Source organism: Tupaia chinensis, unplaced genomic scaffold (assembly GCF_000334495.1).
Source record: "Tupaia chinensis unplaced genomic scaffold, TupChi_1.0 Scaffold000350_1, whole genome shotgun sequence".
NCBI classification, from domain to species: domain Eukaryota; kingdom Metazoa; phylum Chordata; class Mammalia; order Scandentia; family Tupaiidae; genus Tupaia; species Tupaia belangeri.
This window is the reverse complement of record NW_006159844.1, coordinates 10,039,247-10,059,413: the sequence shown is the minus strand read 5'-3', so window position 1 is coordinate 10,059,413 and position 20,167 is coordinate 10,039,247. Positions and strand designations below refer to the sequence as shown.

The following is a 20,167-nucleotide window of genomic DNA, read 5'->3' as shown; positions in this document are numbered from 1 at the left end:
TTTTTTTTTTTTTCAAGATTGCTTTTTAGCTTTTCTGAGTCCCTTGAGTTTCCAAATTAATTTTGGGTTAACTTGTCAATTTCTATAAAGTAACCACCTGCAGCTCTGATAGGGATTGTGTAATCTGTGGATCAATTTGAGGAGTATTGCCATCTTACCAGTATTAAGTTTTCTGATCCATAAATATGTGTTATCTTCTGATTTATTTATATCTTCTTTTTTAAAATAATGTCTCACAATTTGCAAATATAAGTTTTGCACTTTTCTTGTTAAATTTATTCTTTACTATTATGAATGGAATTGTTTTATCCATTTTTAGGATTGTAAATGGCAAGCATATAGAAATGTATTTATTTTTATATATATGTGTGTATATATATTTATTTTGTATCTTGAAACCTTGCCGAACTTTTGTGTCTTTTTGAAATATAATGTTATTCTTTGACCATTTCCTTACTTTCTAGCACAGTAACACATTGCAGTCTCATTGTATACTTTTTTGTCTTTTTCTGTCTTATCCCAGGATTTAGCCCTATATCCATGCATCCCTAGTTGGGTTTTGTAGACAATGATATTTAGAAATCAGCATCTGGGGCCAGCCAGGTGGCATGGTGATTAAGGTGGCTGGATCCCACGTGGCCACATGCATAGTTTGAGTCCTGGGCCTGGCTGCTTGTGCTCAGGGAGAAGAAATTGCAGCATGGGGATGATTTCTCACTTCTCTTTTTCCAGCAAACACATGCATCCTATCACAAACTGAAGAAAAACAGAAAGAAAGAAATCAGGATTTGGGCATTAATTGTATTCATTGCAATCAGATTTTAACTGTTCTTAACATCCTCTTAATAGGGAACTAGCAGTTAGCATAATGGCTATGTCGCTGGACTCCCACATAGTCAACTGCGGTTCGCGTCCCGGACCCGGTGGCTTAAAACTCACACCGGGCGCATGTGCGTGCATACCCAAGATCCCGAGAGGAGAAGGGAGGAGAAGGGATTGCGGCGTGGCCATCCCCCCGGGGGGTGATTTCTCACTTTCTATCTCTATGTCTCTGTCTGTCTGGTGAGTGCATGCACCCTATAGCAAAAACCTCTCCAAAAAAAAAAAAGTCCTCTTAATAAACAAAACTAGGGAAAATATTATGTATACATACATATACCCTCTTATATCTGTTCTGTTTTATTTCTGTAACTCTACTTTTTTCCTCCCTATCTAAATAGATAACCTCTAAAACTGTTTTGGTTCAGCAACACAGGATTTATTCTAGTTTGGTTTTTTGGGTTTTTTCTTTTTTTGCTCCTTTATAGGTTTATAACTCAGTGAGAGACATGATTCTCAATATGCTAAACATACTACTTATTCTCTCTATCTTCATAAGTAACTAATCTGATCTTTGTTGACACACTGCCCTCTGCAAGTGCCTTTCTCACATAAGTTACAACCCCTCAGTTTTTCACATTTATACATCTCTGAAATCAGATACATGTTAAAATTGATTGCCATAGGGCGGGCACCACCACGCCCAAAATTGATAGGATGTCATAAGTTTTATTGGCAGCATTCTTTATTTTTTCCTTGCTGTAGGGCACAGGTACTTGCTGGAAAGAGAGAGAGAGAAAGGGATAAATCACCTCCTGTGGGAATGGCTACACATCAGTCCTTCTCCATCCTCCTCTTGGGATTCTGGGCACACATGCACATCGTCCTGTTGTGGTCTTCAAGCCACCAGGTCTAGGACTTGAACTGCCGATTCAGCTATTTGAGATCTAGCTACCTTATCATCCACATCACCTGCTGGTCCATTAATTCTTTCTTAGTGCCCTATAAAGTGATGGTGTCTGTTACAGTTTATACTTGGCTTGCCTAAAGTTTAAATAAATAAATTTAAGAATTTGTATAACGTAAATTCCACTACTTTTGAGTGAGAAGAAATTTTCCTGGAATCATAACATGTCTGTATGTAGTGAAGGAAGTTTTTATTGTTAATCACATGACCAGAGTGGTGTAAGGTAGTATCCACCAAATACAGCAAGCATTTTACTGGCCAGCCCGTGATCTGATAGTTAAGGCAGCTGAATCCCACATGGCCAACCACAAAATTTGAGTCCTAGGCCCAGCAACTTGAAAAACATACCAGGTACATGTGTGTGTGCACCCAAAATCCCAAAAGGAGGGAGAATGGGAGAGAAGGGATTGTGACATGATCATGTGCCATAGTGAGTACTTTCTCACTTTGCCTCTCTCTGTCTTTCTCTGGTGAGTGCTTATATCCTCTGGCAAATTAAACAAAATAAAAAACCATTACTATATTAAAGAACTACTTCTGGATAGGATATTGATTATTTGCTTGTCTATTTTGCTATAGGGCCTGGGTGTTTGTCAGAGAGAGGGAGGGAGAGAAAGAAAGATAAAGCTCCCCTTGGGGGATGGCCACACTACAGTCCCTTCAGTTCCATTCTCCTTCAAGGTTTTGGGCATTCACACACATGTACCTAGCATGCTTTTCAAGCTACTGGGTATAGGACAACCACAGAGTTGGCCTTGTGGGATCCAGCCACTTGAACCTTCATGCCTTATGCGGTCTCACACTTCTGGATATTTTTAACAAAATGTTTCATTAATGTCTGCTAACCAGATAATCAATACTTCATAATTTTGTTTTCTTGGTATACTTGTTTTAATTGTCATTGACATAACTTGTCTTTTAAATTTGTATCTTATTCTCCAGACCTTACTCTTATAATATTTAAAATATTTTTATTCGTGGTCTTCTTTTTACTACCCCATAAGAATGAAGTATTTGTTGTATTTATAGGATCTTCGAAATCAACTCTATGAATCATACTATTTAAATTTTATTTCTGCTATTTCAAGAAGTAAACTGGAAGACATTGCAAATGCAGCATTAGCAGCCAGTGCAGTGACACAGGTAGCCAAGGTAAGAGTTTCGATTTTTGGTTGGTTGATGACATCGGTATCTTAATTTACTCATGATCAGAATGATTTAAGGAATGTTTAGACTCAATACTTCCAGAAAGAATTCTGATAATAATAATTATCTCCAGCTTGTACTAGGCAGAATAAGCAAATGGAAGAACCTACTACCAGAGAATTTCAAAACAATTCTTTGTAAAAAAGGAATTAAAATAAGACTTTATTTTGGTACAAAAAAACCATGAAATCGGTATGTAGTATTTTCATAATATGGATTTTCCACAAATGATCCGTTGTATTCAGTGAATTGGAAAGACAAAATATAAACAGCGAAATCAGTTTTGCTTTGACTGGGATCTGTATTGTTTTAGTGTGATTTTTTTTTTTTATTTGACAGTTGCATTGCCATAAATTATACCCAGAATATGTTAACCTTGTGTTATCTGTAATCACCATAGTTACCATACTTTCTCCAGTATTAAGTACTTTCTTACTTAGAAAAGGGAATCCAGAGAGGCTAGGTTGTATAAGAAAAAGTAATTTATACCAGGCCATTAATTCTATATCATACTGACTTTTTCGTCAGGTTCAGCTTGTTTTAAATAGACTTGTAAACTGTATTTCTGATGATAGCCCTGTTGTACCCTATGCTTCTTGAATTGTGTAAGATATAAGTGAAAATCCTAGAGAATTATATAGGACAAATAAGAATAAACAAACATGCATTTACTTTTTTCTCACTGGTAGATTTATATTTTATTCTTAACTTTAGATAGGCCATTGCTACTTCTTTTTGTTTGTGTGTATTTAAATATATATATATATATATTTTTTTTTTTTTTCAATGTGACAGAGATAGGAGACAAGGACTCCTGTCAGGACTTCTCCTCATAGCCAATCAGGATCCCAGGCACACCTGTGGGCACACTCAAAGTGTTCAGGTCGACCCAGGATCCAAACCCTGAACTTTCCCATTTGGCTGCAGTTTCATGCAGCAGTGGCCACTGCAGCTGGGCCTCTGCTGAAATTTCTGATAAGTTTGTTTTGTTTTATTTTAGGTTTTTGCCATAGGATGAATGTGCCTTCTGGGGGGAGGGGAGAGACAGAGGGAAAGTTAAAATTCATACCCCCCTCCCCCACCAGGGGGATGGCCACACCACAATCCCTTCTTCATTCTCCACCTAGAATTTTGGGAATTTATGCACACACACTTGGTGTGAGTGTCCTGCCACCAGGTCCTGGATTTGAACCGTGGTCGGCCATGTGGGAATTCAGGGCCTTAACCACCTTGCCACTTGTTGGCCCCCAGTTTAGCTTCTGAGGCTTACTTGTTAATGTTCCTGCTCAAAATTTAGCATTAATTTCAGGTAATATAATAGTAATTGTTTTCAAGTTGTTTAATCAAATTTAATGTATTGTAAATCATTTTCCTAATTTTCTCCTAATTAGTAAACTACCAAAAAACTATAATTTTCCCCACTTTATTTTTATCTTTTAGTTCTCTATAGGGTGCATGCACTCATCAGGAAGAGACAGAGAGAAAGTAGGAAATCGTGACCATGTTGCAGTCCCTTTTTTTCATTTATCCTCTTCAGATTTTGGTCACACACATCCAGTGTGTATTTCAAGCCGCCAAGTCCAGGACTTAAACTGCGTAGCCAACCATGCTTGATCCACCCATCTTAACCATTATGCCACTGGCTGACCCACTCCACTTTATTGATAAAAGTTCATGGCATAAAAATCATTATTGCTATTCTCATAAGAGAGTAATTAAAATGAGTATCAAAATTAAAATCCTGGTTTTTCTCAAAAGTGATTTTCATACCTATCACAACCACAGCTCTTCTACCTGCTTAAATTTTGTTTTCTGAAAAATGTCACTCCCCTCCTAGTATTTATTAGGTTGTTGGAAAAGTCATGATGCATTTTTTTCTGTTTTTCTATGCAAAAATGTGTAATGACTTTTCCAACAACCCAGTATTACCCAGAGAATTGTTTTTACTGCTTTTTGTTATCTTTACCTCTTCATTCTTGCCCAGTTAGGCAATCTGCTGCATAGTATAACTTTTCATTATTGAATGTAATCCTAATTTTGACACTTTAACCATTGGTAGATAAAATAGTCTATACTTACTTTAAATATGGCTATATTGTAAAATTGTTTTATAAACCTTTTGTTTCTAGGTTTTTGATCAGTATCTGAATTTTATTACTTTGGAAGATGACATGTTTGTATTATGTAATCAAAATAAGGAGCTTGTTTCATACCGTGGTATGTAATAGTACTATTACAATTCATTGTTGGCAAAATGCATGTTGTACTATTAGGTAAACATGTTCACTATTACTTTTCTTACTCCAGACTACCTTTGTTTATAACAGCACTGTAAAAGATTTTTTAAAACATGCAAAGAAAACAAGTCTGACTAAAATCTGTGTAATTCTGTGACCTTAAGTATCCCCACAAAAACTTGCATGAATGTTTCTCTCATTGCAAGTAAGGATGTTTTGGTTGTAGGATACAGTTAATTATCTAGCACTTTGAACTTGAACAAGAACAAATTACTTTTTTTCCTTGTGCTTATAAAACACTGGATCAAATGGAAGCTCCTGAGGGAGGAGAACATGAAATCTTTGGTTTCATTGAGCTCTGTAGCATACTTTCTTATTGATTTAAACAAAATTCCTAAAAGGATGTTAAGTATTTGCCTAAGTATTACATGCAATATATTTTTGAGGTGATTATTCACAGAAGTCTATTTACAGTTAATTTATAAATCTAACAAAAGCTGCACAAATATTTAAATTATTTTTAAAATTAAATTTGTTATGAATCTGTATTTTATTAAACATTACTTAAAAATTTAATTAAATTTTCTTTCTTTTATTTATTCATTTTTAAAATTTTTTTGCTAAAGGATATATATACTCGCCTGAGAGAGAGAGAGAAAGCATTTCCCCCCTCCAGGGGAAATGGCCACACCACAATCCTGTCTCCATTCTCTTGGGATTTGGGGCATGCATTCATGCACATGCATCCTGTGTGTTTTCAAGTCACTAGGATTCAAACTTTGCCATCGGGCATGTGGGATTCAGCTGCTTTAACTTCCATGCCATCTGCTGACCCTAATTAAATTGTGTTATACCTGTCGACATTTTTTAAAAGATCACAAGTCTGAGGTTAATTACTAATTTTAAAGTGAGATCACATGACTCATCACCCAGATTTATAATAAGAATATTAGCAGCTTGCTTGATGCCCATGTTTTAAGTACCTTGCAGTATAAACTCATTTACTCAAAATAACTTTGGGGAACCAGCAGTTAGCATAATGGCTATGTCACTGGACTCCCACGTAGTCGACCACGGTTCGCATCCCGGACCCAGTGGCTTAAAACTCACACTGGGCGCATGTGTGTGCGTGCCCAAGATCCCGAGAGGAGAATGGAGGAGAAGGGATTGCGGCGTGACCATCCCCCCTGGGGGCTGATTTCTCACTTTCTGTCTCTATGTCTCTCTCTGTCTGTCTGGCGAGTGCACGCGCCCGATAGCGAAAAAAACTCTCAAAAAAAAAAACTTTGAAAAATAGGTATTATTTCCAGCTTTTGAGTGAGAAAATTGGCATGTAGCTGTCAAGTAAATTAATGAGGAAGGAGCAGAGCTAATACACTAAATGCAAGCAATCTCACTGCAGAGGTGACACACTGAACCATTATGTAATGCTATGTCAGATTCTCAAACCTTACACGTGCCTTAACTAATAATCTTAAACAGATATTCCTAAACAGAAGTCGGTGAGTTAATACCATGGATTTGATTTGGACCTCTTATTTTTTTTAATTCTATACTTTCCATGGATTGAGAATTTACTTAGCCAATAAAGGAAGCAAATTTATCACTATAGTCACACTGAGGCTATCTCAGGCAAAGCATTTTGTTGTCTCCAGTTGAGTTGAGACGATCCAAGTGTAGTTTATGACTGTTAATGTTACTTCTCATTCAGAGCTATGGAATGTGGTAAAGGACCACAGGCTAGATAATCCCATATGGATTTTACTAGTACTAGCCATTGACACAAAGAACTGGGTGGGTCCTTGAGTGGCTATTCTTTGAATTCACATAGATCACATATATTCTTACACCATTTCTTTCTTCTGATTTGGATAGTTGGCCACTACAACCCCTGAGTAACAACATACTTCCATCATCTAGATCTGTATTACCCAATTGGATTCTTTATCATTCTTATGTTTCTGGGTAGACCATACTTTCTTTAGATACTATGATATAACCAATTGAATTATACTTTCCTCTTGTGCTAATCACAAGTTGTATTAATTACATACTATTTTCACATTCACGTTACTAGAAAATTAAAAATACCATGTAGATAATTTAGTTCAGTCAATCTTTAAACGTACAGTTACAGAGATCTGCCCTGTCAAACATTAGACCTACGTACTATGAGTGAGAAGATGATAAGTAAGTCCAGGTCTTTGACTGTCAAGGCAGCCTTCACTGCAGTGTTTCTCTAAGTGTATTCCCAAGAACTGTTTGCATAAGAATCGCATGAGATGCTTGTTAAAATTGCCTGTGTTTTATAGTTATCTCAAATCTTTTAAATTGAACCCTTGAAGAAAAGGGCTAAGAATATTTAAATTTTAGAAGTTTCCAGAGAAACTTTTCCTTCCTGCAAATTCTGAGTAATTATTTTTTGTTTGTTAGTTTTTTGGGGGAGAGGTTTGTGCTATAGGGCACATGTGCTTGCCAGAAAAACAGAGACAGACAGAAAATGAGAAATCACCCTGCAGGGGGGATGGCCATGCTGCAATCCCTTCTCCTCCATTCTCCTCTCGGGACCTTGGGCACGCATGCACGCACACGCACCTGGTGTGAGTTTAAGCCACCAGATCTGGGACTTGAACCACAGTTGACTACATGGGATCCAGCGACACAGCCATTATGCTGACTGCTGGTCCCCAGAGTAATTCTCATACCTACTAAAGATCGGGAACTAATTATGTACAGCCTTGTAGATGAGAAAAGAAACTCATATAACATATAATTAAAATGATATATGATACTGGTTTTGCTGTATTGATTTGTATTTTCTGACAATGGTTAGATAACAGCATTGATGGTTTCTTAAGGTCATCAGTGTTTATGAATAAAATTATGGAATCCAGTATTTTCTTCTGGTTGTGACAAAAATTTTGTATCGTTTATATGATAGGTTTTTTTTTTCTTATTACAAATATTGAGATGGTTTTTCATGGAGTTTTTTGGCTATTTTATTTATTTTTCAGTAGTGTAGTTTTTTTTTTTTAAGAGAGATTTTTTTTCTATAGGGCACTTGCTCTTGCCAGAGAGACAGAAAGCGAGAACTCACCCCCCCACCCCAGGGGGGATGGCCACATCCCAGCCCCTTCTTCTCTCAGAAGAGGGCACACAGGCATATGCGTCCAGTGTGAGTTTTAAGCCAGAGGGTACAGAACTCAAACTGCAGTCAACTACATGGGAGTTCAACAGCGTAACCATTACACCATCTATGGGTCCCTGATAGTGTAATTTTTAATTGATACTTAAAAAGAAAACTTAAAGTCAGAAGTTTAACTTGCTTGAGTATTATAAATGTTATCAAACTGCGTGTTAAGAATCTAGTAATCTAAAAGTTTAATATGCATAAGGCATGTTTTGGTCTTTTTTTTTTAATTTTTTTTTTACCTATGTCATTTTAGCAATTAACAGACCAGATATCACAGACACGGAAATGGAAACCGTTATGGACACTATTGTTGATAGCCTCTTCTGCTTTTTTGTTACACTGGGTAAGTTTTTAAATCTTTCTGGTTATTTTTTAAAGTGAGTTATTTAACAATTCATTTTAATAAATTATACTGTAAAATGATTTTTTTTCCACCTATCTTGGACTCTAGAGGATCTGCAAAGTTGATGTAAAATCTACACTTAGTACTATATGAAAACAGAGACTTAAAAATAAAAAACAAAACAGGGACTAGCAGATGGCGTAATGGTTACGTCACTGGACTCCCACGTAGTTGCTTACTGTTCGAGTCCTGGACCTGGTGTCTTAAAACTTAGGCTAGGTACATGTGTGTGTGTGCCCAAAATCCCTAGAAGAAAATAGAGACAGGATTATGGCGTGGGCATTCCCCCCAGGGATGATTTCTTGTTTTCTGTCTCTTGTCTCTATAAAAAGAAAATTCTATGTAAAAACAAAATTCTTCTAACAACTTGATGTGGTTATTCCTCTTGAGTTAGCGTTTAACATACACTACTGAGTGGTCTCCTCAGATGTTTTGGCATTGTCATTTTCCTTTTTTATTTCTAGGATATATAGTTTGAATAGGTTGGTGACTTTAACTATGTGTTTGCTCTTTTCTTTTTTTTTTTTTAGTCATTATGAAAATTTTTAAATGTGCCTCTAGTAGAAAGAGAGATGCCTGGTAACTTAAGGCAAAATGTCAAAGACTCCAGAAAACACTAAATTTACATATAAAACTAATTTACCTGTATTCTCATAATTTAAAGCATTTCTTTGTATCCTCTAAAATTACTTATAGTTACATCATATTTAGTATCTAATATATGACTGTTGTACTGTGAATAATTGGTCTGTTCAGAAACTTAGTTAGTTTTAATTTTGCTGGGTCCAGCAGTTAGCGTAATGGCTATGTCGCTGGACTCCCACGTGGTCGACCGCGGTTCGCGTCCCAGACCCAGTGGCTTAAACTCATGCCGGGCGCGTGTGCGTGCGTGCCCAAGATCCCGAGAGGAGAATCGAGGAGAAGGGATTGTGGCGTGGCCATGCCCCCTGGGGGGTGATTTCTCGCTTTCTATCTCTCTGTCTCTGTTTGTCTGGCGAGCACACGCTCCCTATAGCAAAAGCCTCTCCAAAAAAAAAAAAATAGTTTTAATTTTGCTGACATTTAACACCTTTTAAAGTTTATTTATGTGCATGTGTGTATATATATATTTTTTTTTTTTTTAGATAGAGAGAGATTTTTGCTATAGGGCATGTATGCTAGCTGGAGAGACAGAGAGTGAGAAATCATCCACTCCAGGGGGAATGGCCATGCCACAGTCCCTTCTCCTCCGTTCTCCTCTCAAGATTTTGGGTATGTGTGTACATGCACCTGACATGAATTTTATGCCACCAGGTCTGGGACTCGAACCACAACCAACTACGTGGGAGTACAGTGACATAACCATTATGCCATCTGCTGGTACCAAAGTTGATTTTTTATGAGACAGACAGACCCCTGTAGTAGGGTCTTCATGCCAGGACTTACCCTGAGACTCAGCTGGCTTGTGCTGTTATCACAGGCACAGTGAGCCCATCAAGCTCAGGGAGGTCCAGTTGTGTTACTAGTGTGCCAATTCATGGACCTACACATAAAACTATTTATTTAAAATGATCCACAGTTTAGATTAATAAAATCTCCACTTCAAAAGTGAGAAAATCAAGGAAGAAAGATCATGCATAATTTAGGATTTCAATAAGTATTTGAGAGTGGTGCAACAGCTTAACGCATGATGCTCTATGAGGCGATCCCACGTGGATAGGTTTCCAGTGCAAGTTCAGTGACCTCCCTGAGTACACCAGTCACATGCACACCCGTGTGGCTGTAGCTGGGGGTGGATCATGGCATCAGTACCCTATTAGGCATGCTGTCTCTCTTGCTCATAGAAGGAAAAAATTAACTTTAAAAATGGTGCTTCCTCCTTTCAGCGGTTTTTCCTTTTATTTCCCTGAACTCCAATCTTTGATTCCTTACCTCAGTAAGTCTCCTGTTTTCTGTTTGATCTCTTTCGATGTCCCATGCATAGGTGAAAGTACTCTGAGGGGAAAAGTTGATTAAAAATAAATGCTACTTTATGTGATTCTATTCCTTCCTGTTTCTGCTTGTTTTCAAATGTTCTCAATGTCCTCAGATAGGTTGGGTGTTTTGTTTTGTTTTAAAGAAAACATATGTATACAACTTTTAATCATTATAATTTTTTTTTCTATTTTGCCATTCCCATATTCTTCAAAATTTTGACAAGAGGTAGGGTTATTGTGAATATTAAGGCTATTTTTTGCTGGGTGATATATTTTCAAAGTAAGGATAGATTGAAGAGAGACATAAAAAAACGTCACTAAAGTGTTATTAGAGCTACCTTTATTATGTATAGCACATGGGGAAGTAATTTTATTTTTCAAAGAAAAATTGAAATTACTGCTAATCTGATATAGAAGGATGTCAACACTAATTGTTAAAAGAAAAATGTTTTGAAACTGTTTTTTACACTCTTATTAAACTATATTAGAAAACAGTCCAAAAACAACCATTTCTAAATCTTTTTTTTATTATTTTTTTTATTTAAATTTTTTGTTATAGGTCTCCTGCACTTACCTGAGAGAGAGAAAGCAAACCTCCATGTCCAAGACTTAAACCACAGTGGGCTATGTGGGAATCTAGCACCTTAACCACCAAGTTATCTGCTGGCCCTGTCCATTTCTAATTCTTTTTTTTTTTTTTTTTTTGAGAAAGATTTTTGCTATAGGGTACTTGCACTTGCCAGAGAAACAGAAAGTGAGAAATCACCCTCCCTGGGGGATGGCTATGCCACAACCTCCTCTCCTCTTGGAGTTTTGGCACACACACACACATGTGCCTGGTGTGAGTTTTAAGCTACCAGGTCTGGGACTTGAACTGTGATTGACTACATGGGAGTCCAGCAGTGTAATCGTTAGATGCCATCTGCTGGTCCCCCCTTTTCTAATTCTTTTTTTTTTTTTGAAGACATTTTTCGCTATAGGGCGCGTGCGCTCACCAGAGAGACACAGAGAGACAGAAAGTGAGAAATCATACCCCAGGGGAGATGGCCATGCCGCAATCTCTTCTCCATTCTCCTCTCGGGATCTTGGGCACGTATGCACACGTGCCCGGCGTGAGTTTTAAGCCGCTGGATCTGGGATGCGAACCACAGTCAACTACATGGGAGTCCAGTGACATAGCCATTACGCTAACTGCTGGTCCCCCCCTTTTCTAATTCTTAATGGAGATTATTCTGGGGGTTTGAAATCGAGGTCAAATTTAAAACATTTCTAATATTTAATTTTCTTATGGCAAGTATTTATTACTCTTGCCAACAAAAGAAAACAGTTTTTAAAAAAATTTTAATATCCCATATTTTTACTTTTGTAAATGATGGACTTTGTTGTAGAATCTAAAATGCAACAATTTCAGCATATAAAGTTACAGTGTTGACCCAGCCTAGGTGCAGCAGTTCCTAGCATACTGGACTACAGTGCTGGAAACAACATGGCCACCTGCAGGTTCAGATCTGGAGGTTGGAAAGCATATTGGGTACATATGCTGGCACCCAAGGTTCTGAAGAGCTGGAGGGCTGGGGAAATAGGATTGTAGCATAACACAACCTGTCAAGGATGCTGCTCTCTGTAGAGAAGTCTGTCTCTTTCTCGTGCACATGCAAACACTATCATGTAAAAGCAAAGATTACAGTGTTCGGGTTTATGAGATTTTTTTTTTTTTTTTGAGAGGTTTTTGCTGTAGGGGGCGTGCACTCACCAGAGAGAGACACAGAGACAGAGACAGAGAGATAGAAAGCAAGAAATCACCCCCCAGGGGTCATGGCCACGCCACAATTCCTACTCCTCCATTCTCCTCTTGGGATCTTGGGCACGCACACACACGTGCCTGGCATGAATTTAAGCCACCGGGTCCGAGACTTGATCCGCGGTTGACGATGTGGGAGTCCAGCAACATAGCCATTACACTAACTGCTGGTCCCTATGAGATTTTTTTTTAGTGCGTTTAATTTTTTCTGTTTTGGGACTTCAGCCTTTGATAAAACTTACTGGAGTAATAAAGAGAGAAATTATGAAGTTTCAGGAATTTATTTGATAAGTTCAGGCCAGCGTTTAGGAGCATTTCAGTTTATGAGGAATGGTTTTCTGTTATCTTTAAAATCAGTATATTTTTTAAAAAGACTAAACTGCTTCGTTGTTAATTTGTAAAATAAAAAATAGGAATTCTAAACTGCTAAGTCAACTAAATTCTTTTCATTCTTTTTTTATCAAATTAAAGTAAATTCTGTGATTAGAATATAAACTTATTCTGTGAAAAATCCTACACGGAATTCTTTGGAAGTGCCTACTTGGAGGGTCAAAAGTGTCGATTTGGTCCATTGAAAAAAGTTCAGTCATGCTGATCAGCTGCATATAAAAATAATTTTCTTCTGGCCTTCTAATGTTTTATTAGTGGGGAAATTCATTGTTGAAACCTTGCTTTCACTCTTGAGATTATTATTTTTTTGATGTTTATAGCCTGAAATTATATACATCTGTTATTTTTTTGGTGCTCATGTATTTCGTAAGTACCCATTTTGATTAAGAACCAAGATTTATTGCTAACATTCATTGTTAAAATAGGTGCTGTTCCTATAATCAGATGCTCAAGAGGAACAGCAGCAGAAATGGTAGCAGTGGTGAGTTCATGCAAGTATCACTTGGGAATAAATAACATTGTGCAAATTGTTTTACCACAAGCACCTTAAGTGTTTTTGTTAAAAAATGTATTGGGACAGCCAGTGGCGTGGGGTTAAAGGAGCTGGATCCCAGATGGCCAACTGTGTGGTTCAAGTCCTGGACCCAGCAGCTTGGAAAAAAAACACCAGTACTTGGTTTTTTTTTGAGAGGTTTTTGCTATAGGGTGCGTGTGCTTGTCAGACAGACAGAGAGAGACAGAGAGACAGAAAGCAAGAAATCACCCCCCCCCCCCACAGGGGTGGCCACGCCCCACTCCATTCTCCTCTCGGGATCTTGGGCATGCATGCACATGCACCCGGCATGAGTTTAAGCTACCGGGTCCGGGACTCGAGCCGCAGTCAACTACGTGAGAGTCCAGCGACATAGCCATTATGCTAACTGCTGGTCCCAACACCAGTACTTGTGAGTGAGTGCCGAAAATTCCAAGAGGAGAATGGAAGAGAAGGGATTATGGCGTGGCCTTCCCCTCCTGGGGGAGTGCTTTCTCACTTCCTCTTTCTTTCTTTCTGTGTGTCACTCTGTCTCTCGCCCAGGAAACGCATGTACCCTATGGCAAAAAAAATTTAAATTAGTAATAATGGTAACAAGTGTACATCTGCTATTGGTTATATATTAACTACCAATGGGAGATATTTTTTATTTTATTCTACCAAAGATAAGTAATCATTGTGTATTTCTTTGCAATAAAGTAAAATTATTTACTCTAGTGTGCTATTCTAGCTTTCTTTCTTTTTTTAAAACATATTCCTCATTCAACCTTGTCTTTCCAAGTAGTATTTATTTGATTCCCCAGATCATTCATATTAAACTTTATTTAGCAAATAGTTGCTACCAGTTATAACATTTTTAAATGATGAAGTGCATTTTGCTATCTCATTATTATTGATGTCAGATAAAGCATTTCCTGCTCTTAAAGTAAAATTAGTCAACAAAAAGTGCTAATTAGTGAAATCAGGGTTGAGTCACAGTAGAAAAAGCACTGATCTTTTTCAAGTCTAAGTTATTATTTAAAATTGCCATTTTGTAAAGAAATTCTGGATTTTTTGGTTATGGAACTAGGAACACATTATGTGTTACCCTACATAAAGTTATATGTAACCATTCTTCAAGAGTTCATCTAAAATTTGATTTTTCAGAAACTAGATAAGAAACTTCGGGAAAATCTGAGAGATGCAAGAAACAGTCTTTTTACAGGTGATACACTTGGAGCTGGCCAATTCAGGTATGATGTTGCTTTCATTTAAGTACTTATAGAACGTGGAAAGAAAACATTTGTAGAGATTTTTTTGTAATTAAAATTTATTTCTTGGGAACCAGCAGTTGGCGTAATGGCTATGTCGCTGGACTCCCACGTAGTCGACCGCGGTTCGCCTCCCGGACCTGGTAGCTTAGAACTCACGCCCGGCGCGTGTGCGTGCGTGCCCAAGATCCCGAGAGAAGAATGGAGGAGAAGGGATTGTGGTGTGACCATCCTCCCGGGGGGTGATTTCTCGCTTTCTGTCTCTCTGTCTGTCTGTGTCTGTCTGGCGAGCGCACGCTCCCTATAGCGAAAACCTCTCCAAAAAAAAAAAAAAAAATTTTTTTTTCTTGTATTTATCCTTATTATTAAAATTTATTTCTTTTTAATGAGGTAATCAGGATCAGGGTTTTGACTCAGATTTTCCATGAAGTATAAATAGAATGTGTATTTTGGAATATGACATTTTACAGTCCTGAACGACATAACAATGTTTCAGACACTGACAGACTGCACATACAGTGGTGGTCCCGTAAGGAGTATAGGCTGTTTGTGTAGATTAGGTGGTAGAAGGCGGTACCATCTAGGTTTGTGTAGGTACGCTGTCGTGTTCACATAGTGACAACATTGTCCAGCAATGTCTTTCTCCTGTCCTTGTTGTTAAGTAGCATTTGACGTTATTATACCTTCTTTTGGTATAAATTTCTGTTAAAGTATATTATCCAACATAAGAGATAAGTCTATGAAATTCAGAAGACATTTCTCTTCAATTATTATTAAATCTCTTGATAATTAAAGTGAAAAATTTGTGATACTTATATTTGTTTCTACCTTTATTATCTAATTTCCATTTTTTTCATTGAGATACTGATAGCCTTTGGACAACATTTTTGTCATTTTTAACATTTTTTTTCTTAGATTATTACTATAGGGTGTGTGCGCTCGCTAGAGAGACAGAAAGCGAGAAATCACCTCCCCCCCCCCCCAGGGAGATGGCCACGCCGCCATCCCTTCTCCATTCTCCTCTTGGGATTTTGGGCACACATGCACGTGCACCTGGCATGAGTCCAGGACTCAAATCGTGGTCAGCTATATGGGAGTCTAGTGATGTAACCATCATGTCATCTGCAGGTCCCAATATTTCTAATATGTGTAGATAATTCTAAAATTGTTGGTTGTCTAATTATATTAAATAGAAATACATTTAAAAAAAGGACCTTCTATATTCTTTAACTTTTAATTATTGATAGTAATAGAAAATATCAGAATAAAGTATTGGGTAATCAGAAAGCTCATGATGTATTTTTCTTTGTTTTTCTACACGAAAATGTGTCATGATTTTCCAACAACCCAATAGTAAAGAAACCTATCAAATCTCTGAAAATATTTAAAGAGGTGACTGTATGTTAGAAGATGAATTCTTCCAGTTTAGGTGAATTAATAAATATAGCCTATGAAAATAAATTAATACTCACAGAAATAACTGTCTTCTAGGAAGACTACATTCTTTTTTTTTTTTTTTTTTTTTTTTGGAGAGATTTTCACTGTAGGGCACGTGTGCTCGCCAGACAGACAGAGACAGAGAGACAGAAAGCGAGAAATCACCCCCCGGGGGGATGGTCACGCCGCAATCCCTTCTCCTCCATTCTCCTCTCGGGATCTTGGGCACGCACGCACACGCACCCGGCATGAGTTTTAAGCCACCAGGTCCGGGACACGAACCGCGGTCGACTACGTGGGAGTCCAGCGACATAGCCATTACGCTAACTGCTGGTTCCCGGAAGACTACATTCTTTATAAATACTCATACACTTCATTCCACGTCAATTTTGATTAACTCCTACAACCTTATATTCCATTCATATACTTTTGAATTCATACTAAGATTGTGTTTCAATTATTGGGTTAACTGTCTTAGCTCCCACATTATTTTAAATTGTTCTGCGATTTCATTACTGATTTTAATATTTTTTAAATGTTTTTCACACTTTAAGTAGAGCAGAAACTTCCAGTTTTCACTTGAAAATCACTTGCAGCAGATGTCCTATCTTACTTAATAGTTCCCTTTTTAGTGCTCTGATATAGATTTTGGAAACCAATATAAAGCCAGTAACTTTTATTTGAATAGTAATTTTTCTGTTTTTAATTTTCCAGAAGGCATTTGAGCTCACCAGAGAGAAAGAGGGAGGGGTAGGGAAAAAGCAACCCCTAATGAAACATGGTTATATCACAATCCCTTTTCTTCTATTTCTCCATCTTGTCAGGATTTGCACACATATATGGATCCAGCATGTTTCTCAAGCCACTGTGGCCAGGATTTGATCTACACAGCCTTGTGGGATTGGGCTCCTTTAACCACCAGCCATGGAGCCAACTCTATTTGGATAATCTTTAAAAATTTGTTCACATCATAATAGTCTTATTTATTAATTTGCTGGATGTATTTCTCAATTATTTTAATAAGGAGTTGGCACCCTGTTGAACTACTGTAGGATGTATTTGAATCTAACCATCTACTAGTGAGTCTCAACCAGGGCAGTTTTTGCTTCCCACAGATAATATGGTACTGTGGAGACATGTTTGATTGTCACAGCTGGGTAGATGCTACTTGAATCTAGTGAAGTCCTTTGTAGGCTGCTGCTAATGCACATCCTCTTACTGCACAGGTAACCTCCTATAATGAGGAGTTATCTAGTCCCAGAAGTCAATAGTGCTAAGGTTACACAACCCTACCATTAGTCATCTTTCCTAGCCTCACCTAGCTCTGGAATAACAAATCATGATAAGTGGTGAAGGTGTCACTCTCCCTTCATTCCAGAGTCAGTGTACTTAAGAAGATCTACTATTCTGTATCCAGAAGGATGCAGTGAGTCACTCAAATAGTCAGAGGTCTCTTGCAGGAGGAAATATGTGTAGGTAATAAAATCAGATGACAGTGCCTTTGGAAAATTTTGTATGTCCTCCTGATAAATAGTGTCTCTAAAGCAGATCTCTAAAGCTTCTATAGAAATGTGGTAACCAAATGACTTTGTGCCTCCATTTGCTTTAAATGTAGTCTGATCCACATTTAAATTGTAATAATAGAGTGAAACAGTACACAGCGTGTCATGTGCTTTTTCTGTTAAGTGAATAATTATATAGGTATCATTGTGGCAAGTTTTTATTTATGTTTTTCATTTTGTGTATTATAATGGGATGGAGTTTTTTGAGTCTCTTTGAGTCTGCTCTTATTAATTTGTACTTACAGGAAAATTTATAATTTGTCATTTATGAAACTGTCAGACACCTGTACAAATTAAATACTCCTATCTCTTTGTTTTCCCTGAAGCTGAAAACAACTATTCCTTTTTGCTTTTTTACAGAAATGTAAAATGGAGATCTGAATAGAAGCAGCTCATTATTGTAACTGCAGAAATTATTCTATAAAAATTCTTGTATAAATTGATTCCTTTAAGAATGTTCCCTAAGCAAAACTTACAATCTGACATTACACACAAGTTAAGTGGTCAAAAATATGACCATATTTGGGGACCAGCAGTTAGCGTAATGGCTATGTCACTGGACTCCCACATAGTTGACCACGGTACAAGTCCCGGACCCAGTGACTTAAACTCACACCGGGCACGTGTGCGTGCATGCCCAAGATCCCGAGAGGAGAATGGAGGAGAAGGGATTGCGGCGTGGCCATCCCCCCCCGGGGGAAGGGTGATTGCCTGCTCTCTGTCTCTCTGTCTCTCTGTCTCTCTCTCTCTCTCTTTCTGGTGAGTGCACGCACCCTGTAGCAAAAGAAAATAATTCTCCCAAGACATGACCATATCTGACCATAATTGAAAAATGTTTTTAAAAGCAAAGTTTGATGGAGTGTCTATGTTATAATACTAGTGTTCATATCAAAAAGGCATATACTGGAAAGTTTTAGAAAATTTTAGGTATATATAAGAGTTACATAATTTTTTTTATAATAATTACAGCTTCCAAAGGCCTTTGTTAGTCCTTGTTGACAGAAACATAGATTTGGCAACTCCTCTTCATCATACTTGGACATATCAAGCACTGGTGCATGATGTACTGGTAAGAGCTAAATATAGCATTTATTACTGAAATGTAGTAGTGTGCTATGGTCCCCTTAATTTGTAATTGACATTATAGCTGCAAAAATAAAGATGAGAAGGTTAGAACTGAAAACTATGAACAGAAAAAGCAATGGGATTTTATATCACTATAGATAGATGCTGGAGAATAGTGAAACATTAAAGTTTAAAGTTCTACATTTAGATCTTTAAATTACATGATTAATTAGTATTGTTGGCAGTGATAGGAAAAAAGGAATGAAGAAAATGAGCTTTTTTTTTTTCCCACATATACTGAATAAGTAAACTTGTTCTCTTTGAGGAGAAAAGCTATAATCTCTTCCTTTCTGGGAGTCATTTGAACTTCATTTTATGATAAATATAAATAGTATTTTTTATCTTATATCATGTTTCCTGAAGTAATTCTGCATACTTAATTGCCATGCTTATGACAACAGTTTGTATTTATTCATACATATATTCATATTTTAAATATTGTATATAGCATAGGATATGTACATATAATAAAAGCTATCCCAGTCTTCAAAGGCACTGAAAGGAAATTAAGTACACAAATAATTTCTCTACAGGATCCTATGTAATAGAGCCAGAATATTCTCCACTTTATAGATAAAATAATTGAGACACAGAAGTTAAAAAAATCTTGAACCCAAATTATTGGCTCTGTGAACCTGCAACTCTTATTTTAATAACTCCTAACCTAGGCCTTTAGGGATTAAAGTATGTAATAGTGTTGTTATTGCAAAGATCACCTGAAATGTGATAGAAAAAGGAAATGAAAGACATGTGATAGGTGATTCAGTTTGACAGTTTCTTTAAAACCTGGACATTAGCTCTAAAGTGTTTATTTCAATAACTCGGATTTAGTTTCAGTGATAGAAATTAGCAGTTCTACATACTTTTTTATCCTAGAGCCCTATGCCATGACCCAAGGATGCATTTCAAGGAAATAGTCATCAACTCCTATTCAGTAGAGAGGTCAAGAAGAATCAAAGAGACCTGAATAATAGCATACAGAAGCTGGTTTTAGGATGTCAGATTAAAAGTCTTGATGGGAGGAGTTCAGTTTAACCAGTATTTGAGTGCTTGCTTTTTCAAAGACATTCTAGACCGTGGTTTCAGCAATAACAAAAACAAAAGTATTTCTGTCTTTCTGGAGCTTATGTTCTAGTAGTAGAGACAGGTAGTAAATAAAATAAAACATGTAACATTTCAGAAGGTGGAAAGTACTCTGGAGAAGAACAGCATAAGTAATGGTGGACAGGATTGAAATTGAAATTTTAAAACAGGAAAGACCTCACAGATAAAGTGACATTTAAGGAAAGA

General features: G+C 37.1%; 1 protein-coding gene across 1 annotated transcript in view; it reads left to right on the top strand.

The window, feature by feature from the left end:
- Window positions 1-20,167, top strand: part of SCFD1 (sec1 family domain containing 1) — a 136,639-nt gene that overhangs the window by 28,833 nt on the left and 87,639 nt on the right. Inside the window, 5 exon segments of the mRNA XM_006152401.3 lie at window positions 5,122-5,209; window positions 8,676-8,765; window positions 13,397-13,452; window positions 14,650-14,735; window positions 18,722-18,821. Coding sequence (XP_006152463.1) covers window positions 5,122-5,209; window positions 8,676-8,765; window positions 13,397-13,452; window positions 14,650-14,735; window positions 18,722-18,821 — 420 coding nt within the window.